This window comes from Ambystoma mexicanum, chromosome 4p (genome assembly GCF_040938575.1).
Source record: "Ambystoma mexicanum isolate Mex_15411 chromosome 4p, UKY_AmexF1_1, whole genome shotgun sequence".
Taxonomy (NCBI): Eukaryota; Metazoa; Chordata; class Amphibia; order Caudata; family Ambystomatidae; genus Ambystoma; species Ambystoma mexicanum.
Window position 1 is genome coordinate 187,709,564 of NC_090927.1, and position 17,615 is coordinate 187,727,178.

Below are 17,615 nucleotides of genomic sequence, written 5' to 3' on the forward strand. Positions count from 1 at the left end.
CTGGAGGTCCACGTGAGCTGGCTCGGTTCTGAAGGATGGTGGGAATTCCGATTGTCTGTTATAGAGGATGTTATTACATTCCACATATGCTTGGAAGCTGGGTGGTGGTAAATGTGTCTAGGATCTTGAGGAGAAACTGATAGTTTGTAATTGGTTTCTGGTTACTTGGTTCTTTTGGATCTGTATTGTTTTTTTGAGAGGGGTGACTGTGACTTTCTTCATTGAGTTGAGTACTAGCACATCCTTGAAGGAGGCATTTACAAATCTGGTCAGAAACGGGGTGAATAGATCAATTTTGGTGGGAGAATTTTATATAGACATCAAGTGGGGTGCATAGAGGCTAGCATTCTATGCATGTCTGGAACAAAGATTTGGGTAAATGAGAAAACAGGGTGTTCATGACCCCTAGGTTTGACTATTAGCTGGTCCACCCGTGTGGGGGAGGTGCTCTAGGTGTTTTTTATTTTGTTTTCTGCATTGGAAACTTTTGCTTCAAAGGCAGCTTGGGCTGTAGAGCAGTCTTGGCTTGTGGGCTGGAAGGTGGATTGGGAAAGCCTTCAGGTGCAATTGGAGGATTGTCGAATCATGGAGATAAAAAAAGTTATTTTTTGTATCCACTATTTGTGATTGTATAGTTTGACAGCCACCTTCCAGGCTGATCTGTTTTCATCTTATTGATGTTTTAGCCATCGTGATTCAAGTGAGCGCTTTTGTCTCTTCAGGGCTCCAAGCTCTGGAGTGAACCAGTTTTGATGTCCAAGATTGTCCCTTACCAATTTAGATTTAAGAGATGCCATTTTATCCAGCATTTCGATGAATATGCTGGAGAAAGACGACACCATAAAGTCAGCTGAGTCTGTGTTTCGCGTGTTGGTCATGATGGTGTCTAGGCAGATTTAGAGATCTTGAGGGAGCACCTTTTAAAAATGCTGGCTAATGGTTGTTTTGGTTTGATTATTAGGTTTAGGGAGGAGACCCATATATTGTATGGTGAAGTCAATGATGTAGTAGTCCAACTATATGCAAAGAATGGTCTGGTTAATATTGACATTAAGATTTCTAGCAACTATCCAATCCAAGATGCTTTTATCTGTGGTTGGTTTGTTGTTCAGAACCGCATAATCAATGATAATCAGGGTGGATTCCAGCTCAATCGCTTCTTTATCCTGTTATTTCCCCTCCAGCGGTTCAGGTCCCCCAGGAAGAGGGTAGCATTGTTTAAGAGGGTAGCAGTGTTTGAGCTGGAAAGACTATTTAAAATTATTCGCTGAAATCAGGCATTGATATCGGTGGCCTGTAAATTAGAACTATGTTGATACTCGTTGGGGTCATTTTGACATTTAGGATCTCACAGCCTTGACATGAAACAGAAGCAGGGAATAGTTCTAACTCAGTTTTGGCAATAATTGCCACCCCACAGCCATGGCCTGGACTGTGGTTAGTACAGAAAAATGAGAATCCTGTTGACTGTTAGGTCGCTCATAGGGCCACTAGTGTCCTGGATCCAAGTCTCTGTGAGGCACAAGATAGCAAGGTTACTGTGCACAATAAGACATGAAGATCTTGTGCAGGTTTATTTAGTTATCTCGTGTTGAGAAGGGTGATTTTTTAACTTAGTCTCCTTCTTTTGAGGAGGGGGATTATTTCATCTTGCGGGTTTCTCCGAATTGGTAGCTTCGGGAGGGTGTGGTTCCTCACCCCTTGTACTTGGGGCAGGAGAACTATGGACGGTAGTCTGTGGCCATACGTTTCTTGTTGGTGCCAAAGCTTTTGTTGGCACTATTATGAAGAGTTTGGGGTTTATAGTGGTTATCAGGCACTGGGTGCTCTTCATCTATGGGTGCCAATGCGCTTTGTGATGAAGAGGTAATGTAAGTACATGGCAGGTTATTATGCCTTGAGAGCCCAGAAAGGGCATCTAGTTTTGTCCGTTTGAGTTTGTTTATGAGGGCTAATCGGTTGGCTCTTTTCAGAGCCATCGATAGGGATTCCCTGGGAGGAAAGCCCATTTTACCATAGAAAATACACTAAGGTGCTAACAAAAGAAAGGGTGATAAACCACACAGGTTACTTACTGGTAGAGGTCCTGGACCCCAAGATGCTGATCACGCCGATGACCGGCTTGTTACTGAAGCACCTGATGTTTCAGTAAATGTGGCCATGGGGTGCCTAGGGGATGTAGTTCCCAAACAGAGTGTTATGCTCAAGAAGTTGAATTTTAGTTTTAAATTAGGGAAGAGTGAGAGTGCTTTATTGCCCCCCGCATCCCTGTGTGCAGGCAACCACGATACAGCATGTTCTTGCACGGTTATACTCACGTCCTAGAGTGTTCTATGTTCTGTCATCGTCTGATATTATTACGAATGCCTTTTAAACGTGTATAAAATTACGAAAAGGTCATCACATTGTTTTGGTGGTGGGGGGAGGGTCGCCCCAAACCCACCCTCCACCACCTATTTGGTTTACTGTTCACGAACCCCACAACCCCGTGTATGCCCGTTCTGACCCCCCCAAAAAAATGTGATTACCTTTTTTGTGATTTCTTACATGTTTCAAATGCAGTCGTAGAAATTACAGGCGACGAAACTATGTTATACCGTCCTAGAGATCCTCGAGTCCACTCAGCACTGAGTTTCCAGCACAGGCTCAACTCTCCCACTGAGTGTGTACGGTGTTCGGGACCAGGCAGACCTTCATGAACTCAGTGTCTGCATGGCCTCCTCAGTTATGCGCTTGGATCAGGTCTGCAGTCGCCGGACCCATACCCCCAGTGAGGGTGGCCAATATACCCTCAGCTAACCAGGAAGACTGAGGATCTGGCTGGAGCCTCTAAAAATGTGACAGGGGTCCTCCGAACTCCTGTAATAAATCATAATCCAAAAAGGAGCACACACCGGGCAAGAATCAACACTGTTTATTACAGCTGGGTGAGCACAAATCAAACCGAAATGTGTGATGAGAGCCAACACACGAGTACATTGTGAGCATTAGTTTTATACTGCAAATACAATGTTCATAGCATTGGAAACAGTTGCACTTCACAACGTCTTTTGCAGTTTCCAAGAAGCTTACTGGTTAAGCGATGCTATACCCCTATGGCGAGACATACATGAATGAAGCGTGATTGGAGCAAGCAGGTCGGTCCTCTCCCATTTCATCCCTTACCCACGTGGCGCCACATTATTTCTAATACCCGCTGGAATGCATTTGCAATTAGTAGAATAACATTTGTGCAGACATCCAGAACTTTATGCTACCATTGGCCAGCAGCACTGTGGATGGAACACAGGACACACTGATCTGGTGGGAAGGGAAACACCTTCTTGATAACGACTTTTGCAAACTTTGTGGTGGATACTCTGAGGGCAGACCACTTCCCAGGGACAACAGATCTTACCTTGTGATTGGTTCCTCGAGGTACGCCACTATGTATGATGCACACATTTAAATGTGCTTTGTGCACAGTTCACCGCATTTTTGGCGCAAGTAATGTGGATCAGCATCCCAACAGTTGCAGCAAACACATTTTGAAAACCGTAGCACGATGGTTTATCCCTACTGATCACTTCTTTACGATGCACGTTCATTTCAAAGTGTGGTTTGAGGTGTCAGAGGAGAATTAGGAATGGGTAAGGACACACGATAAGGAAAGGGTGCATGGGCTTTTTAATGTTTCTGCAGTCATTAACCCAAGATTTGCTCATGAGCAGGTATTATGTTAAATACAATTGGCTCCAGAGCAGATGCTGTGAGTGGAACCGCTAGTCCCGGAGTATGTACTGTGCAGAGCAGGTATTGTGTCTGCAGTGGTGCATTACAGCTTCAACGTGCATTTCCAGAGGTTGCAAAGGGGCTCCTCGTACCAATATAACAACAAGGGGGTGAGGACGTTGGATGCTAAAAGAAATGCATATACAATTCACTACAAGAGATGGATCACACGCACTCACTTGATGCTAACTGGAATCAGGAGGACACGAACGTTTCGTAAAGGGAGGCTTCATATTGCTTTCATTATCAATCGCACATTGAAAGTCCCTATGCGACCCAATAGTATTGTGTGTGTTTAAAAGTTCGCCGACACTTTCTGAAATGCCTTTAGCGCGTCATGACGTAATACACGTATTTCTGTCAAGACGTCCTGACGTTGTCACGCACGCCTACGTACTGAGGCACAGAATCATGGACTAAAGAGCAGTCCGTGCTGTGTACGGGCAGGTATATGTTTTGTATTGTTTGTTTGTGCATTTAGGCGCTTATACATCTCGGAAGTGTTTCGAAGCGCCAAGTATATTTAGGTGCCCTGCATTCCAAATATGCCTTTCACTCTTGTTCCTTTTAGAGTTATATTCACTTTGGGTTATTTTCATTAGTTTAATAAAAGTGTCTATTTTAGATGTTTAAGGTGCAGAGGAGAAACTACATCCCTGGCATATGGGATGTTTACGGGAAACCTAAGAAAGAAAAAGTTCCCTTATAGGGAAACTTCTGTCCCCTGCACACTTTTAACAGGGTTAAATTGGGCTTATTAATTGAGCAAATTAAAGTGTGCAGGGGACACGAGTTCCCCTACTAGAGAATTTCTTTCTTATATTTAGGTGCCCTGCCACTCCCCCTTGCATGTTCTGAAAGTCACAAGACCTAGCAGGACCATCATGTCTGTCTATTTTGTGTTTTTTATTTGTTTATTTGCACTATATTGCGATGTCTGTTCTATCATAGCTCTCAACTCACCCGCTTTTGGCGGGTGTCACCCGCCTTGCGAAGGGCTGACTCACCCGCCAAGCCTCCTGCACTCCCATTCATTCAAATGGGCGTCTCACCCGCCAAAAACAAAATCGGGTGATTTCACCCGCCTTTGCGAGGCAAATGGTTGAGAGCTATGGTTCTATTTAGTGTTTTTTTCTTTCTATTTTTGCTTGTATTGTATTGATTGCCCCTATGTTCCCCTCCCTTCTTGTCTTGTGGAGCTTTGAAACGCTTTTCTTGTATAAGCGCCTAACAAATGACCTATTAAATAAATGTAGTAACAGCTGCTGGAAAACTGTTGTGCTCAACGACAGTCTCTGCACACTCTGTTTTCTATGGCAGTGGGATGTTAAGGAGGAACTTGATTCGCTACTGTACACTTTCAGGTGGTTTTGTTACGATGTCGGCGCTAGCTGGTGGTGGCGGCGCGCCACATCGACTCGTGCAATACGTGGTGGTCCGTGGTGACTTGCAGAGAGCTCTGGCGTGGCCGCTGGGCGCACTGGTGGCACAAGCTTGTCATGCAGCAACGGCTGTCATACATCTCCACTATACACACCCGCACACGTCCGCATACCTGCAGGATTTGGACCGCATGCATAAAGTCATTCTGGAGGTAAGGACGTCAGGAGGGCAGAAACATAGAAGGAAGGCCAACTGGCAGATCTATGTGTGGTTAAATAAATGGTGAAAGCATATTTATCTGAGGCATATCAAAGTAGACCTGTTCAGGGGTATAAACATTTTTTAGTTCAGAGGTTTATTGAGTTTTTAACAAATAACAGTAGTCATTACAAATCTAGTGCCATATCCCTCACACAGGGAAACTGAAGGTCACAAAATTACCAGAAAAGTCTGTAAAAGGGTTACCGGTATGCAGGAGGAGCCACAACATATGAATAAAATGCATGGAATGATCAGGGGATGAAATCGTTGACATTAATTGATCAATGACAGACTCTGTTACATTGTGTTAGTAAGAATAATATAAATATACTCTTTAATGAAGAGAACTGTATTGTTTGTTACAAAAGCATTCAAGAAATTGTTTCTGTGCGGGTGCGCTCCATGTGTACCAAAATGGAGGGTACATTGGATTGTAATGTTGCTACTGAAAAGAAGCTAAGAGTAAGAAAAGCAGAAGAAACGAAAGTAAGTGTGGAGAGGAAGGAAGGAGAAGGGACCACATTAATTGAACTACCGAGGTTCACTACGGATTTGAAAGGATTCTTCTGAGGTCTGGCTGATGTGCCAAGGGGAGCAGGATTGGGAGGGTTGTGCGTGGATTAAGGGAAGCCCAGACAGGCTTAGTAAACTGCCTACATTCCTACATTAAGTTCAAGAGAAAGTTGTGCTAGATGGAGCTGTCAGAGGCTTTCCAGAAAGGTCTTTTACTGGTTGTTAATTATGGAGGTTTGCAGACTTCTGGAAATGTGCTATTGGATGTGGAGACGAGGGAGTGGGTGATCTGGTGGATTTGTAGAAGTACTTCTCCAAGGGGTTTCTAAAAACTTCATAGTTTCGAAGTTTTCCACATATTGCTTTTTCCAACAAGTCGGATAGGCAGATGGAGTTCCACCAATCTTGATGGGTTGGCGGGTCTTTGCTTTTCCATTTAGCGGTGATACATTGAATGGCTGCAGCTAGAAGAGTATCTAGTGGAGAGATTTGTCTTTAAACAGTGGTAACTAATGAGTTGGTGCAAAGGTCTTTCAGTGAGTCTATAGAGCAGTGGTCTTAAAACCTTTTTGGCCTGCCCACCCCACCCCCCGTGAGCAAAATGTGGTCATGCAGCCCCCCCCCAATGACAACTGGACAGTAAGTCCAAATGGCTATCATTGCACCCTACTCGCAGTATAGTGCCTGTGCTCCTCCACCTGCTCCCATCAGTCTCTGGGCTCCCTCAGCCCACTCCTAACCCAGTCAGTGGGCTCTCCCCACCCCAACACAGACCCTGAGCTCTCCCCACCCTGCTCCCAGCACAGTCCCAGGGCCAGTAGCGACTGCTGATTTCTTTAAATGGAGGGGCATAATTATTTCTCCCAGATATGCCACAGCAACCAAGCGTAGCGAGGAAGCCAGAGTCAATCGAGTGGGGGTTTTCCCCCAGTGAATTATATTTTAAATAATGGGTTAACATGTTGCATCTTATATACTTTGTAAAAAGCCAAACAGTTTTCAATTGGCGCTGGGGGACGTAGGGGGCAGGCATGGTCTTTTTTGGTTGTTATATATGTGTGTGTGTGTGCATAAAGATGCCATCCCTGTCCCCTGGGCTCCACAGCACCTCAGAAGGAGAGCTGATTTTGGCAGGTGGGTAGAGGGATTGTGCCACAAAGGCATTTTTAAAATGCCTTTGTTGTACAACCCCCTTCCCCACTTTCCAAAATCAGCTCCACCCACACACAGCAAGCACTCTATCATGTACACAAGCACACATCATAATACATTCACAACACAAGCATACACGCATCCCTATACAAAAATACATGAACATAAAATTACCTTCTGACCCTGGTCCTGAAGCTTCCTCTCCAGCTCCTGCATCATGAATAGGAATCGGGAAGCAAAAATGTCCTGGTTCCTGTGTGAAGGGGCTTGAGTGTGGATGCTGAAACGCCCTGCTACAGCCTGCCCTGTCTGGGCGCTTTGAGACAATTCTTGCTGTGTAAGCGCCTTACAAATGCCCAATAAAGTATGTATGAGGTGGCACATGAGCTCCACCTCGCACATACAGACATGCAGTTCCACAGCCAGCATTTCCATTGAGCTATGCAAGGCTGGCGAAGCAGAGCGTCCCAAGCCTTGTATGGCTCAGTGAGCATGTGCGGCTGGGGAACTGAACTGTCGAGTATCCCTTTAATGGTTCAGTCAGCCCAGGATCACTCCCTCAGCTGGAAAAAGCAGCTGAGGGAGCGTTTCACTGGGCTGGCTCCTCGGCTGCATCATTATGTTATGTTATGTAACTTGGCATTTATATAGTGCCTTATGTATGATTGGTATGACCTCAAAGCGCTGGTAGGTTGAACGCCCTCGGGAACAGTAGTTCAAGTCAGTAGAGAGAGAGAGTGTTGTATGGTGCGTGGGCTCACCGGTTATGTGTGCAGCTGGTGTGGTTGTTGCATGATAGCTGCTTCTTAGCGGTAGGTGTGGTACTGAGGAAATCAGTTGGATGTGTTCAGTCTGGAGGGTGGACACTCAGACTGAGTTATGGCTGTCTTAGGCCTGAGGAGATGCCTAAGCTAGCTGGAATGTGCTCAGCTAGCTATGTTTTATTAGAATGATGAGGTGTTCGTGGGGTCATGTTAGTATGAGAACAGCTAGGCCGAATGTGTCATAGCATAGCTATGTTCTAGTTGAATGATGGTGTATAGGACAGTGTAAGCGTAGTAGTGTGATATGGTGGTTTATCAGTGAAGCGCTTGCGGTCAGGCATGAGAACAGGACATGGGGCGTACATCGCAGCATACGTATATAAAGTGACAGGATGGATAGGGTAAAATGGGGATACAGGTACATTGCAGTCGCTACATCTGTTCCATCCACTTTGTTTTCCGTTCCATCCACTTTGTTTTCCGTTCCGCCCACCTCGTCTGTTCCATCCAGCCTGTCCACTCCGTCTGCTCCATCCATTCCGTCTACTCCATCCATCTATCCACTCCTTCTTTTCCATCCACTTTATCCATTCCATCCACTTATCTCTTCATCCACTCACGCCATTCTACCTGCCCTCTCCCATTATGGACGAGCTGCACCTGCCCAGGCCTCCCCCAGCACAGCTTATTCTTTCCAAAGTAAAACCAAATATATATCTTAATTTTTCTTTTTTCTTTTTTTTCCGCTGGGGGATCATTCCCATTCCCTGCTTCCCACTGCCCCGGTTTGAATACCTCTAGTATAGTGCCAATTTTAGGATATTTTTCACAGTCTTTTCCCAAAATTCAGAAAGTTGAGGACGAGAAAAGCATATGCTGCATAGACCCCAGTAGTTGTGTATCTTTGCATCTCCAGCAGTATGGATTGTCACTAATTTTGGCCTTATGTAGTTTTTCTGGAGTCCATAGTACCCTGTGAAGGACAAAGAAAAGGGTTTGGGTTTTACTGGCTGATCTGGATGTTTTCGCTAGTCTCGTGAATGTTTGTTGCCTTTGGTTCGTATGCAGTACCAAGCCTAAAGCTTCTTCCCATTTTCTAGTGACTTTCGGATCTAGGTTATTGTGACTGTCCGCGAGAGTATGTATTTTGTTTTTTAAAAAAAGCTGGCTTTGTTAATTGAACTGGAAGGAGCAGTGTTGTCTGTACTTCAACGGAGTGCTGTCTGCGTATTTGTTTTGTAGTTTGAGATTATTTTACAGAGCCTCCGATAGTTGCTAAATTCAGTTGGAGCAGGATCATATTTGTCTTGAAGTTCTGCGATGCTGAGAGGAGATTCACCGGCCCATATTTGATGCACGAAAAAGAAGATTTTCCTAACTATTCAAGCGTTCCAATTTAAGGTTAGTTTATTAGTGCGGGATTGTTCCAGAGTGAGGCCATTTGAGTGTCTAACTGTATTATCTCGGATGCTACGATGGACCCTTTCAGAAATTTGACTGCAGTAGCCAAGGTAGGGATTAGTGTGCTTTTTCGGGATAATCGTGCTGAATTTGCAGATTAATGGAAATGGATGTGATGAGGCTTCAAATTCAAGCCTTTTGGGGGGATCTCATCAGTCTTGTGGTGGATGGTATACAATCTGGTTTATTTGTGTTTCGAATGAAACCATGATGGCATGCCAGGAAATTTGGGAAACTCCCTCTGCCCTCGCCTTGATTTTTATCTGCTTGTAGTTTTTTCATGGATATTTTAGGAGGCTTCCCTTTCCAAAGGAATTTTGAGAGGATGAAGTTGGCCTCTTAATAAAATTGCTAAATGGGATAGGGATCATGGCAAGAGGGTATAATAGTACTGGTGCCATCATCATTTTGATTGTGTCCATTCTCCCCACCATGATCGACACGGGGGCAAACTAGTTTCTATTTTTTTTCCTCCACGTTTCTAATATGGAGTTTTCGGTCCTAGTGATTATTGTGCCCATTTTGGGAGTACGTTCTAACCCAAGATATTTAATGTGACTTGATCTCCAGCTAAATCCTACGTCATCGAGGTCGCTTTTGATGCAAGAAACAGTTATAGGAAGGATCTCCGTTTTCTCTTCATTAAGTTTGTACCCTGAGGCCTTCCCGTATTTTTCAATGTGATCTAAAGTTTTCCTAACTGAGCTATTGGGGTTGAAAAGAAAAAGGATGTCACCTGCATACGCTGCGAGGTTGATGTCAGTATTATGGACTCGAATTCCGATTATAGTTGTCATTTCTAATTGGTTCTTGTAAAGCTTCTAGAGCAAGGATGTATAGAAGTGGGGAGAGCGGACAGCCTTGCCTCTGTTAAGGGTGAATATTGGGGAGATGGTGTTAACTGTTATGAAGCCTTTAGGGGAGTTGTACAGGCATTTTATACGTTTGAGGAATGAGTTACCAAGACTATGCCAGCTTAATAGTTTAAAAATGGAATCCCACTCTAAACGATTGAAAGCTTTCTCTGTGTCTAACGCCATTAGAAGCCTTGGTTCAATGGTAGGGTTAGCAATCCAGAGAATGCTGGTGACCAGTCAGCGTAGGCATGTTTACCCTTTATAAAACCCACTTGGTCGTTTTATATCAGGAGGGGAAGAAGTTTCTCTAATCTAACAGCAAGGACTGTAGCAAAAATGTTGCAGTCAACGTTGATTAACGATATGGGTCTGTTACTCGTGGGGTCCTTATTATTTTTGGGTGGTACGATAGTGTTTGCTTCCCCAAAGGTACCATAAGCTTAGTAAATTAGGGGCTAGAATATTAGTAAAGGTTTGGTAAAATTCAATAGGAAGTCAATCTGGACCAGGTGATAATTATTTTCTTTTTTTCCTTTTTTCATGGAGGAGATGTCTTACGTTATTTCTGGCATAGTGATTGGACCAACTAGGGACTTCAGAAGATTTTTATTGAGTTTCTTTATATGAATTATCTCAAACAATAGATCCATTTCTGCTTGGATTTGGGGGTTTGTCGAGTTTTCAGAAGCATATAATGCACGTTAGTACTCTGCAAAGACCGTAGCAATTTCCGAGTCCGAGGTGCATGTTTTGCTGAAAACTATTCCTTATTGATTACATTTTTGACTTCTACTTTTTGCCTTTCAGGTAACTAGCCAGTAGTTTTCCTACTTTGTTTGAACCACTGTGGTATTTTGCCCTGATGACTATCATTATGTTAGCTGCTGTGGTAGATTTTTTTTTTTATTTAATTCTGATTTCATTTAGGGTAGCATATCTTGTTGGAACTGTTTTTCTAGTTTGATAGAGAGGGATTCCTGTAATTCATTTTCAAGATTTTTTTAAGGGCTTCTCTGCTGATGATTTCCTATCTTAAGGTCACTTTGAAGGCATCCCAAGTTACTCTCATATTAGTTTGGCCAGGTAGGTTAAGTGAGAAATATTCCTGACAGAATTTTGTAATTTCTTTGGTGAATTTTGTATCCTTAAGAAGGGCTTTTTTAAACACAATCTTTTATTATTATCAATGTGGTTAATATCTAAAACAATTAAGATGGGGCATGGTCAGATCAGTCCTATTTTGTTGTCTATTTTATTCTGGATGTACGAGCCCGTTAAGTAATCGGTTCTAGAGTACGATTGGTAATTGTTGGAGTAGAATGTGTAGTCCAACTCATTAGTATTCCATCATCGCCAAATGTCAATAAGGTGGAGTTTCTCAAAAATTCTTATCAGAGACCAGTGTGCTTTCCCGCCTGAGAATCCAGAAGAATGGGTAACTATGGGTCGGTGCGTATATATTCATTAAATGGTTTTTATTACCATTTATTAACAATAAACATAAAATCCATCTTCGCTCAGAATCTGATTCGGAGCTAATGATGGATCCTTTTTATAGATGATTTAACAACAATTACTTATAGATGATTTAACAACAATTACAACCCTGATCTTTTTACCTGAGGCTTGAGAGATGAGACAGTGATCAAAGGAAGAGCTTCCGTTTCTTCTTGGTGGAATACAATGTCAGCCAGCTTTTAATGTCTTAATATGACAGAGGATTTTTTGTCGTTTGATTGGGTTGTTTAGACCTCTGACATTCCATGAGATTAAGTTGAGGAACACTGGAATCTATCAAGGACCAGCTGGTGCCAGTCCTGTTTGTTTTGTGGGTCCCTAGGGCTAAGCTGCTTTATGAAATTCACATATTGCCACCCCCTTGTACACTGGTTTGAAAGTCTGTTGCTAAGCATTTGTGTAATCACAGAGGGAAATGGAAATTGATGGTAATGAGTCAGGTGAAGTGACAATGTAGAGACTAAACTGCCAGGATAATGCAAATGAAGCCATTTATTGCAGCAATTTCTTAAAAGATGGTGAGTAGACCTTTCTTCATTCCTTTGCATGAATAGCATAAAGAGAGGGGGAAAGAGAGGGCAGGATGCTGGGTATATACTAGGGAGAGAGCTGAAGATGGGAGATAGTAGATGTTTTGCCAGTAGATAGCCAAGAGGGCTATTGTGAGCAAGTAGATATCTAGGAGCATATAGGCATGGGGATGGAGCAATGAGATGATCCTTCCAGCGGGTTAGATCTGATGAGATAGGAAGCGAGTGAGTAGCGAATGAGAGAAGTGCAAGTGTGAGATTAGTGTAGTTTATGGCTACTAGGGAGAGCTATAAAACCAACACAAGTATTTAACATCCAGCATTTAGCAATAAAGGAACCAGTAATGGTTTGGGCTAGATGTGCAGTCAGCAGTACAAATGCGAATCAAATGCTGTAAACCATGTTAAACATTGAAAACAACCTAATGACTTAAACCATTTAGTGTGTAGAGCATAGAGATGACATGTGTTTAAGTGACCAAGCTATGTGTTGTAAGTTTGTATGTTTGTGAGTAGGTGTAGTTTGGAGAAAATTGCGGGTGAGGTGAGTGCGTGATTTGTGCACCGCCTTATTAACTACGCTGCATTGCAACCCGCAATTGTACGTTTTGCAGAGATGCTGTTGTAATTTTAAAATATGAACGCAGTTAAAGCAATATAAGCAAAACATGCATATGGCACAACACGTGTTAAACAATCTGAGATCTGGTCTTGGCATAGACTAACGGGTAAAGGCAACAGTATACTAAAGACAAAAAATGCTGTCAAACCTTGCCGAACATTGTAAACGGCATAATCTGCTTAGTAAGAAGTGCAGTTCAACTGGGGCTGCGAAGAATGTACAGGATTTCTAGTGCACGTGCACTGTAATATGGAGTTGCTAAGCTAAATAGTTGACCGTATCCTGCTTTGTAGTGTAGGCATATAGTAGCAGGTTTACCCTACATACAGTATTGCGCTATGGCATTATAGTGGTGTTCCTGAGATTAGAGATCTAGATGGCATGAGGGGGAGTACATTTGAGCTGTGTATTCTCAAACGCATTACGAGAGCCTCTAATAGATGGGGAGATGTGTAATTACGACAATATTGCGGAAACAGATGGTAAAGCACAATTACTGCCTAGATACCGAACACTTTGGGTGGATTCTGTTCAGGTATTTAAAGATGGGACCGAGGAGTTGGACTCTGGGACATGGTTCAACAGCGGTGCGCTTGCTTGGGTCTCCATTTCTTCACTGAACAGATTACCCAGGAAGCGAGAGAGGCATGGTGGATCATCAAAATGCATAGTTCTGCCATTATGAGTGATATTTGCATCTGCCGGGGTGCAGAAACCCGTAGCAAATATATGTGTAATTTTAGGTCTGATGTCAAAAACTGCTTTTTTCTAGTCACAGTGGCCCTTGAGACGTCCTGTGAAAGGTAGACGTTATGTGCCATCCATGAGATTTTCTTTTTCTTCTTTGCTGACTCGGGGGCATAACTTGGTGCTCATGTACATTTTAATAATTTCCGGAAATATGAATAGCCAACTAATAGGTGTTCATGTTTGGCGCAATAAAAACTGATGGGTGATTTAAAAGACCCAAAATGGAGATCCTGCTAGCTATACAAAACGAGTGTTCCCTCAGAACAAAAAGAGTCCCAAAATAAGTCCCTTTGAACTTTATTTCCATGGTGTCTGCTGTTGTAACATGATCAAAACGCTATTTTTAGGAAAATCGCATATTATTTACAGCATGCACAATTAGTGGAATTATGTGTTAAACAATGACCAAAAGCAGGTGGCCTTAATGCACACTTGTGTCCCTTAAAGTTGTAAAACCCAGACATGTTTGCTTTCTGTGGTTTGTAATCTTCAATTTCGGAATGGGGGAAAAACAAACCAACCCATTTTGCTTATCAGATATATATTTTTGTCAGGTTGGTCTAATATGTGGTGTTTGCTCGGGTACTATTAAAGTAGATATTATTTTATCCTTAACAAGCCAAAAGTTAATACATTTGAACCAACTAGAGCTGAGAAGGCTCTGCCAGCCTCCTTTGCAGTCATCCACCAATGAAACGAGTGTCAGTTGCTGCATTCGCCTCTACATTCACACCCCCGCTCCTCACCCACTGACTCTCGCACTGACGTTGTCATTGACAATCTCCATCTCACTATCATTAACACCCTTGATATTCGTGCCCCCATCATGAGGATCTGTCTGAAACCTGCCTCCAAGCGTAACGGCTGGTATGACACAGATCTAGCTGCTCTGAAATGCAATTGCAGAGCTGCTGAACAGAAGTGGCAGTCCTCTGGCTCATCCTCTGACAAACTGGCCTGTCACCTACTCTCTATCCGCTCCAAGAACAGGGTCCACATCCAGGCCTGCATCTTTGGAGCTACTAACAGCATGGCTGAACTCTTCAAAATCTGCAAGGAACTAGCCAATCCTTCCGCAGTCTGTACCTCGCCTCTTCCTTCTCAGGCCCTCTGTACTGCACTGGCCGCCCACTTCATTGCTAAAACTCAACATATCCTGTCCTCTCCCTCACCCACTCTCCCAGCCTTGTCTCTCATCACGTTGGATAAGGTCACTAGAGTAGTCCGCTCTATGAAGGTCTCATCCAAACATGTCTTTCCCTGTTCTTCCAGAACTATCGAGGACAATATCTGATTTCTGCAATCACTCCCTTGCCTCTGGCTGTCCTCTCTCAAGCACTCCCTTCTGCACCCCCTTTTAAAAAATAAACTCTTCTCACCCCTTGTGTCCGGCCAACTACCGTCCTATCTCTACTACACCCTATCTTGGAAAACTCCTGGAGAAGTTGGTCTACCCCCATCTGACCCAACATACTGAGCTTGTTGGTTTTTTGCATAAACCATCAATCTGGATTCTGGGCATCCAGAGGCACAGAAACTGCTCTCTTGAACACCCGTGAGGAACTGCTCGCAAATCATGTTAACTCCCCTGCTGTTCTCCATCTCCTTGACCTCTCTTCCACCTTTGACAGTCAACCTCTCCATCCTCATAAAGCAGCTCCAAGATACTCTTGCTATCTCAGACCGGACACCGGATTGGTTGACCTCCTCACGGACCAACCTTCCCCCGGTGATCCTGGGCGCCTTCTCCTTTTCCACCTCTCTCTCTACTTGTGGTGTTCCCCAGGGCTCTATCCTCTCACCTTGGCTCTTCAACATTTCCCATGCTCCTCTCGCTCACCTGATATCCTCCTTTTCTCCACACTCCATCTGTTCCGCAGATGATGCACTACTCTTCTTCAACCTCCTTTCCTCCTTCTCTATCATCCCTGACTGCCTGTGTGCTATCCAGTCTTGGTGCACCTCCAATGATCTGTCTTTATACCAGTAAGACTGAGATTCTTCCTGTTGGGACCCCTGTTCCCGGCTCCTCCCTGGCCTCCTGCACTCTGGCCTTATATCGGTCCTGCTCCTCCTCCTTCCACTGAAGTTAAAAAACCTCTGGGTCATCTTCTACTCTTCTCTCGCCTTCATTCCTCACATCTTCGACCTTGCCAAGAAGGCCCACTATCAACTTCACCTCCTTCTATTCTCCCTTTCACCACATTCCCCCAGAAGCCTAATGTCTCTAGAGCTCTGGTCCTCCCTCGGCTGGATTACTGCAACAGCCTCTTCCTTTACCTGCCTTCTTCATTCCGCCCTCTCCAACCGATCTAGAATAGGGCTGCAAGACTTATCCTTGTCCTCAAGCCCAGGGACCGTATCTCTACAATCCTATCATCACTACATTGGCTCCCGGTTGTTGCAAGGATCAAATTCAAGACCATCTGCCCCCATAAGGCTGTCTGGAGCCTGGGTCCACACCATCTGCAGCTCTCCATCACTAGATCCCTTTGATCCTCCGACTCAACTCTCTACTGGTCAAACGCCTCTCCAAGCAGAGAGCTGTTTGGCAGTTCTCCCTCTCCTCAGCTGGCTCCCTCCTCTGGAACAGTCTCCCTCTCCTTGAACTGGAGCTCCTCAAGTTCTGCAAGCACCTCAAGACCTTTCTCTTCTTGTCCTCCTTCCCTCCCTCCTGCCCTACCATCCCCTCAAGAGTCCATTTGGTTCCTGGCTATCTGCCCAATCGCCACCAGCTTCCACCCCCACCCCTTGCACTTGCCTTTGGGGACACACCTGCCTGTTGGACGACTGTCTCGGGTTACACTCACAGGATGGGCGGTTGATCTTCCTCTTCACCCGCGTTGTCATTGCTCTCGCACTTACCTGTTCAATCTGTAACAGGCACTCGCCACCCCCCTCCTATAGGGGGACCCTCCCGCCCCCCCTCCCGCCCCCTTCTCTTTCTCTGCACTTGCACAATCCAAATGTCACAAGGACTAGTAGGACCGTTATTGTTTCTTTTCATTGTCATTTTACTTGTTCCCTTCCTGTTTTCCTTGCAACGCTTTGAAACATTGTCTATTTGTATAAGCGCCTTATAAATTACCAATAAAATAAAATAATGTGCTTAAATGTGTTCCCATCCCAGCTCAAGTAAATGTGTGATACTGGGTAGATAATCTTCCCACTGTGTCTATCTGCCAAATTTGAAAGTGATAGTTTATAGTATTCACAAAAAACCAGAGGCCCTCATGGTTTACTACTCAATCCGTGTACCAGTAAGGGAGGGGGTGTTGGGTAGGGATGTCATGTTCCATGCTTTGCCCCCTTATTTTATTATTGTATTTGAACTGGGGCCTAGGTTCGAGAAGCAACAGGGTGCTTTACAGAGGTGTACAACAATACAGATGCATAACAGAGCAGATATACAATGGTGCACAGAGGAGAGGATCAGGTTGGCGGGGTGGAGAGGCATGGACGAAGTCTAGTGAGTCAGGTGACGCGGGGGCAACATGATGGCCTAAGTGTAGAGGCCAGTCTCCTTGAAGAGGTGGGTCTTATCAGAATTGGTGTCTTCTTTGACTCCCCTGTTCTTCTCTCCTCACAGCGTGGACCTTGCCAAAAAGGCTCATTATTAACTGCACCTCCTCAGAGGCATTCTCTTTCCTCACCTTTCCCCAGAAACTCAATGTCTCCAGTGCTCCTGTCCTCTCTGGGCTGGACTACTGCAACTGCCTCTTCCTCAATATCCCCCCTTCGTCTCCTTCAACTAATCCAGAATTGGACTGCAAGACTTCTCCTTGGCCTCAAGTTCAAGACCCTCTACATCATCCACAAAGCTTTCTGGGACCCCACTACATTCACCCGGCTCTCCCTAAATACCTCACTGCTAGAGCCCTTTTGTCTTTTAGCTCCAACTCTCTGCAGATCAGACGCTTCTCTAAGCAGAGAGTGGGGAGTAGATATCTCCTCCACAGGAGCCTCCCTCTGGAATGGTCTCCTTGCCCCTCTCAGGCTTATGCCGGACCACCTTAAATTCCGGAAGCTCCTC

General features: G+C 44.4%; 2 protein-coding genes across 3 annotated transcripts in view; one reads left to right on the top strand and one right to left on the bottom strand.

Annotated features, from left to right (window-relative positions):
• The window catches only part of CENPO (centromere protein O), a 148,779-nt gene extending 144,702 nt beyond the window's left edge, over positions 1 to 4,077 (bottom strand). The window contains exon 1 of one of the 2 annotated variants that reach the window (XM_069605675.1): positions 3,951 to 4,077. The gene's annotated coding sequence lies outside the window, so the exon portion shown is untranslated. The remainder of the gene's footprint in view (positions 1 to 3,950) is intronic. The other variant, XM_069605677.1, reaches the window with a different exon arrangement.
• Positions 4,078 to 4,146: 69 nt separating this feature from the next.
• The window catches only part of PTRHD1 (peptidyl-tRNA hydrolase domain containing 1), a 31,086-nt gene continuing 17,617 nt past the window's right edge, over positions 4,147 to 17,615 (top strand). Inside the window, exons 1-2 of the mRNA XM_069605678.1 lie at positions 4,147 to 4,218; positions 5,136 to 5,365. Of these exons, the coding sequence (XP_069461779.1) occupies positions 5,150 to 5,365 (216 nt within the window). The 5' untranslated portion in view covers positions 4,147 to 4,218; positions 5,136 to 5,149. The remainder of the gene's footprint in view (positions 4,219 to 5,135; positions 5,366 to 17,615) is intronic.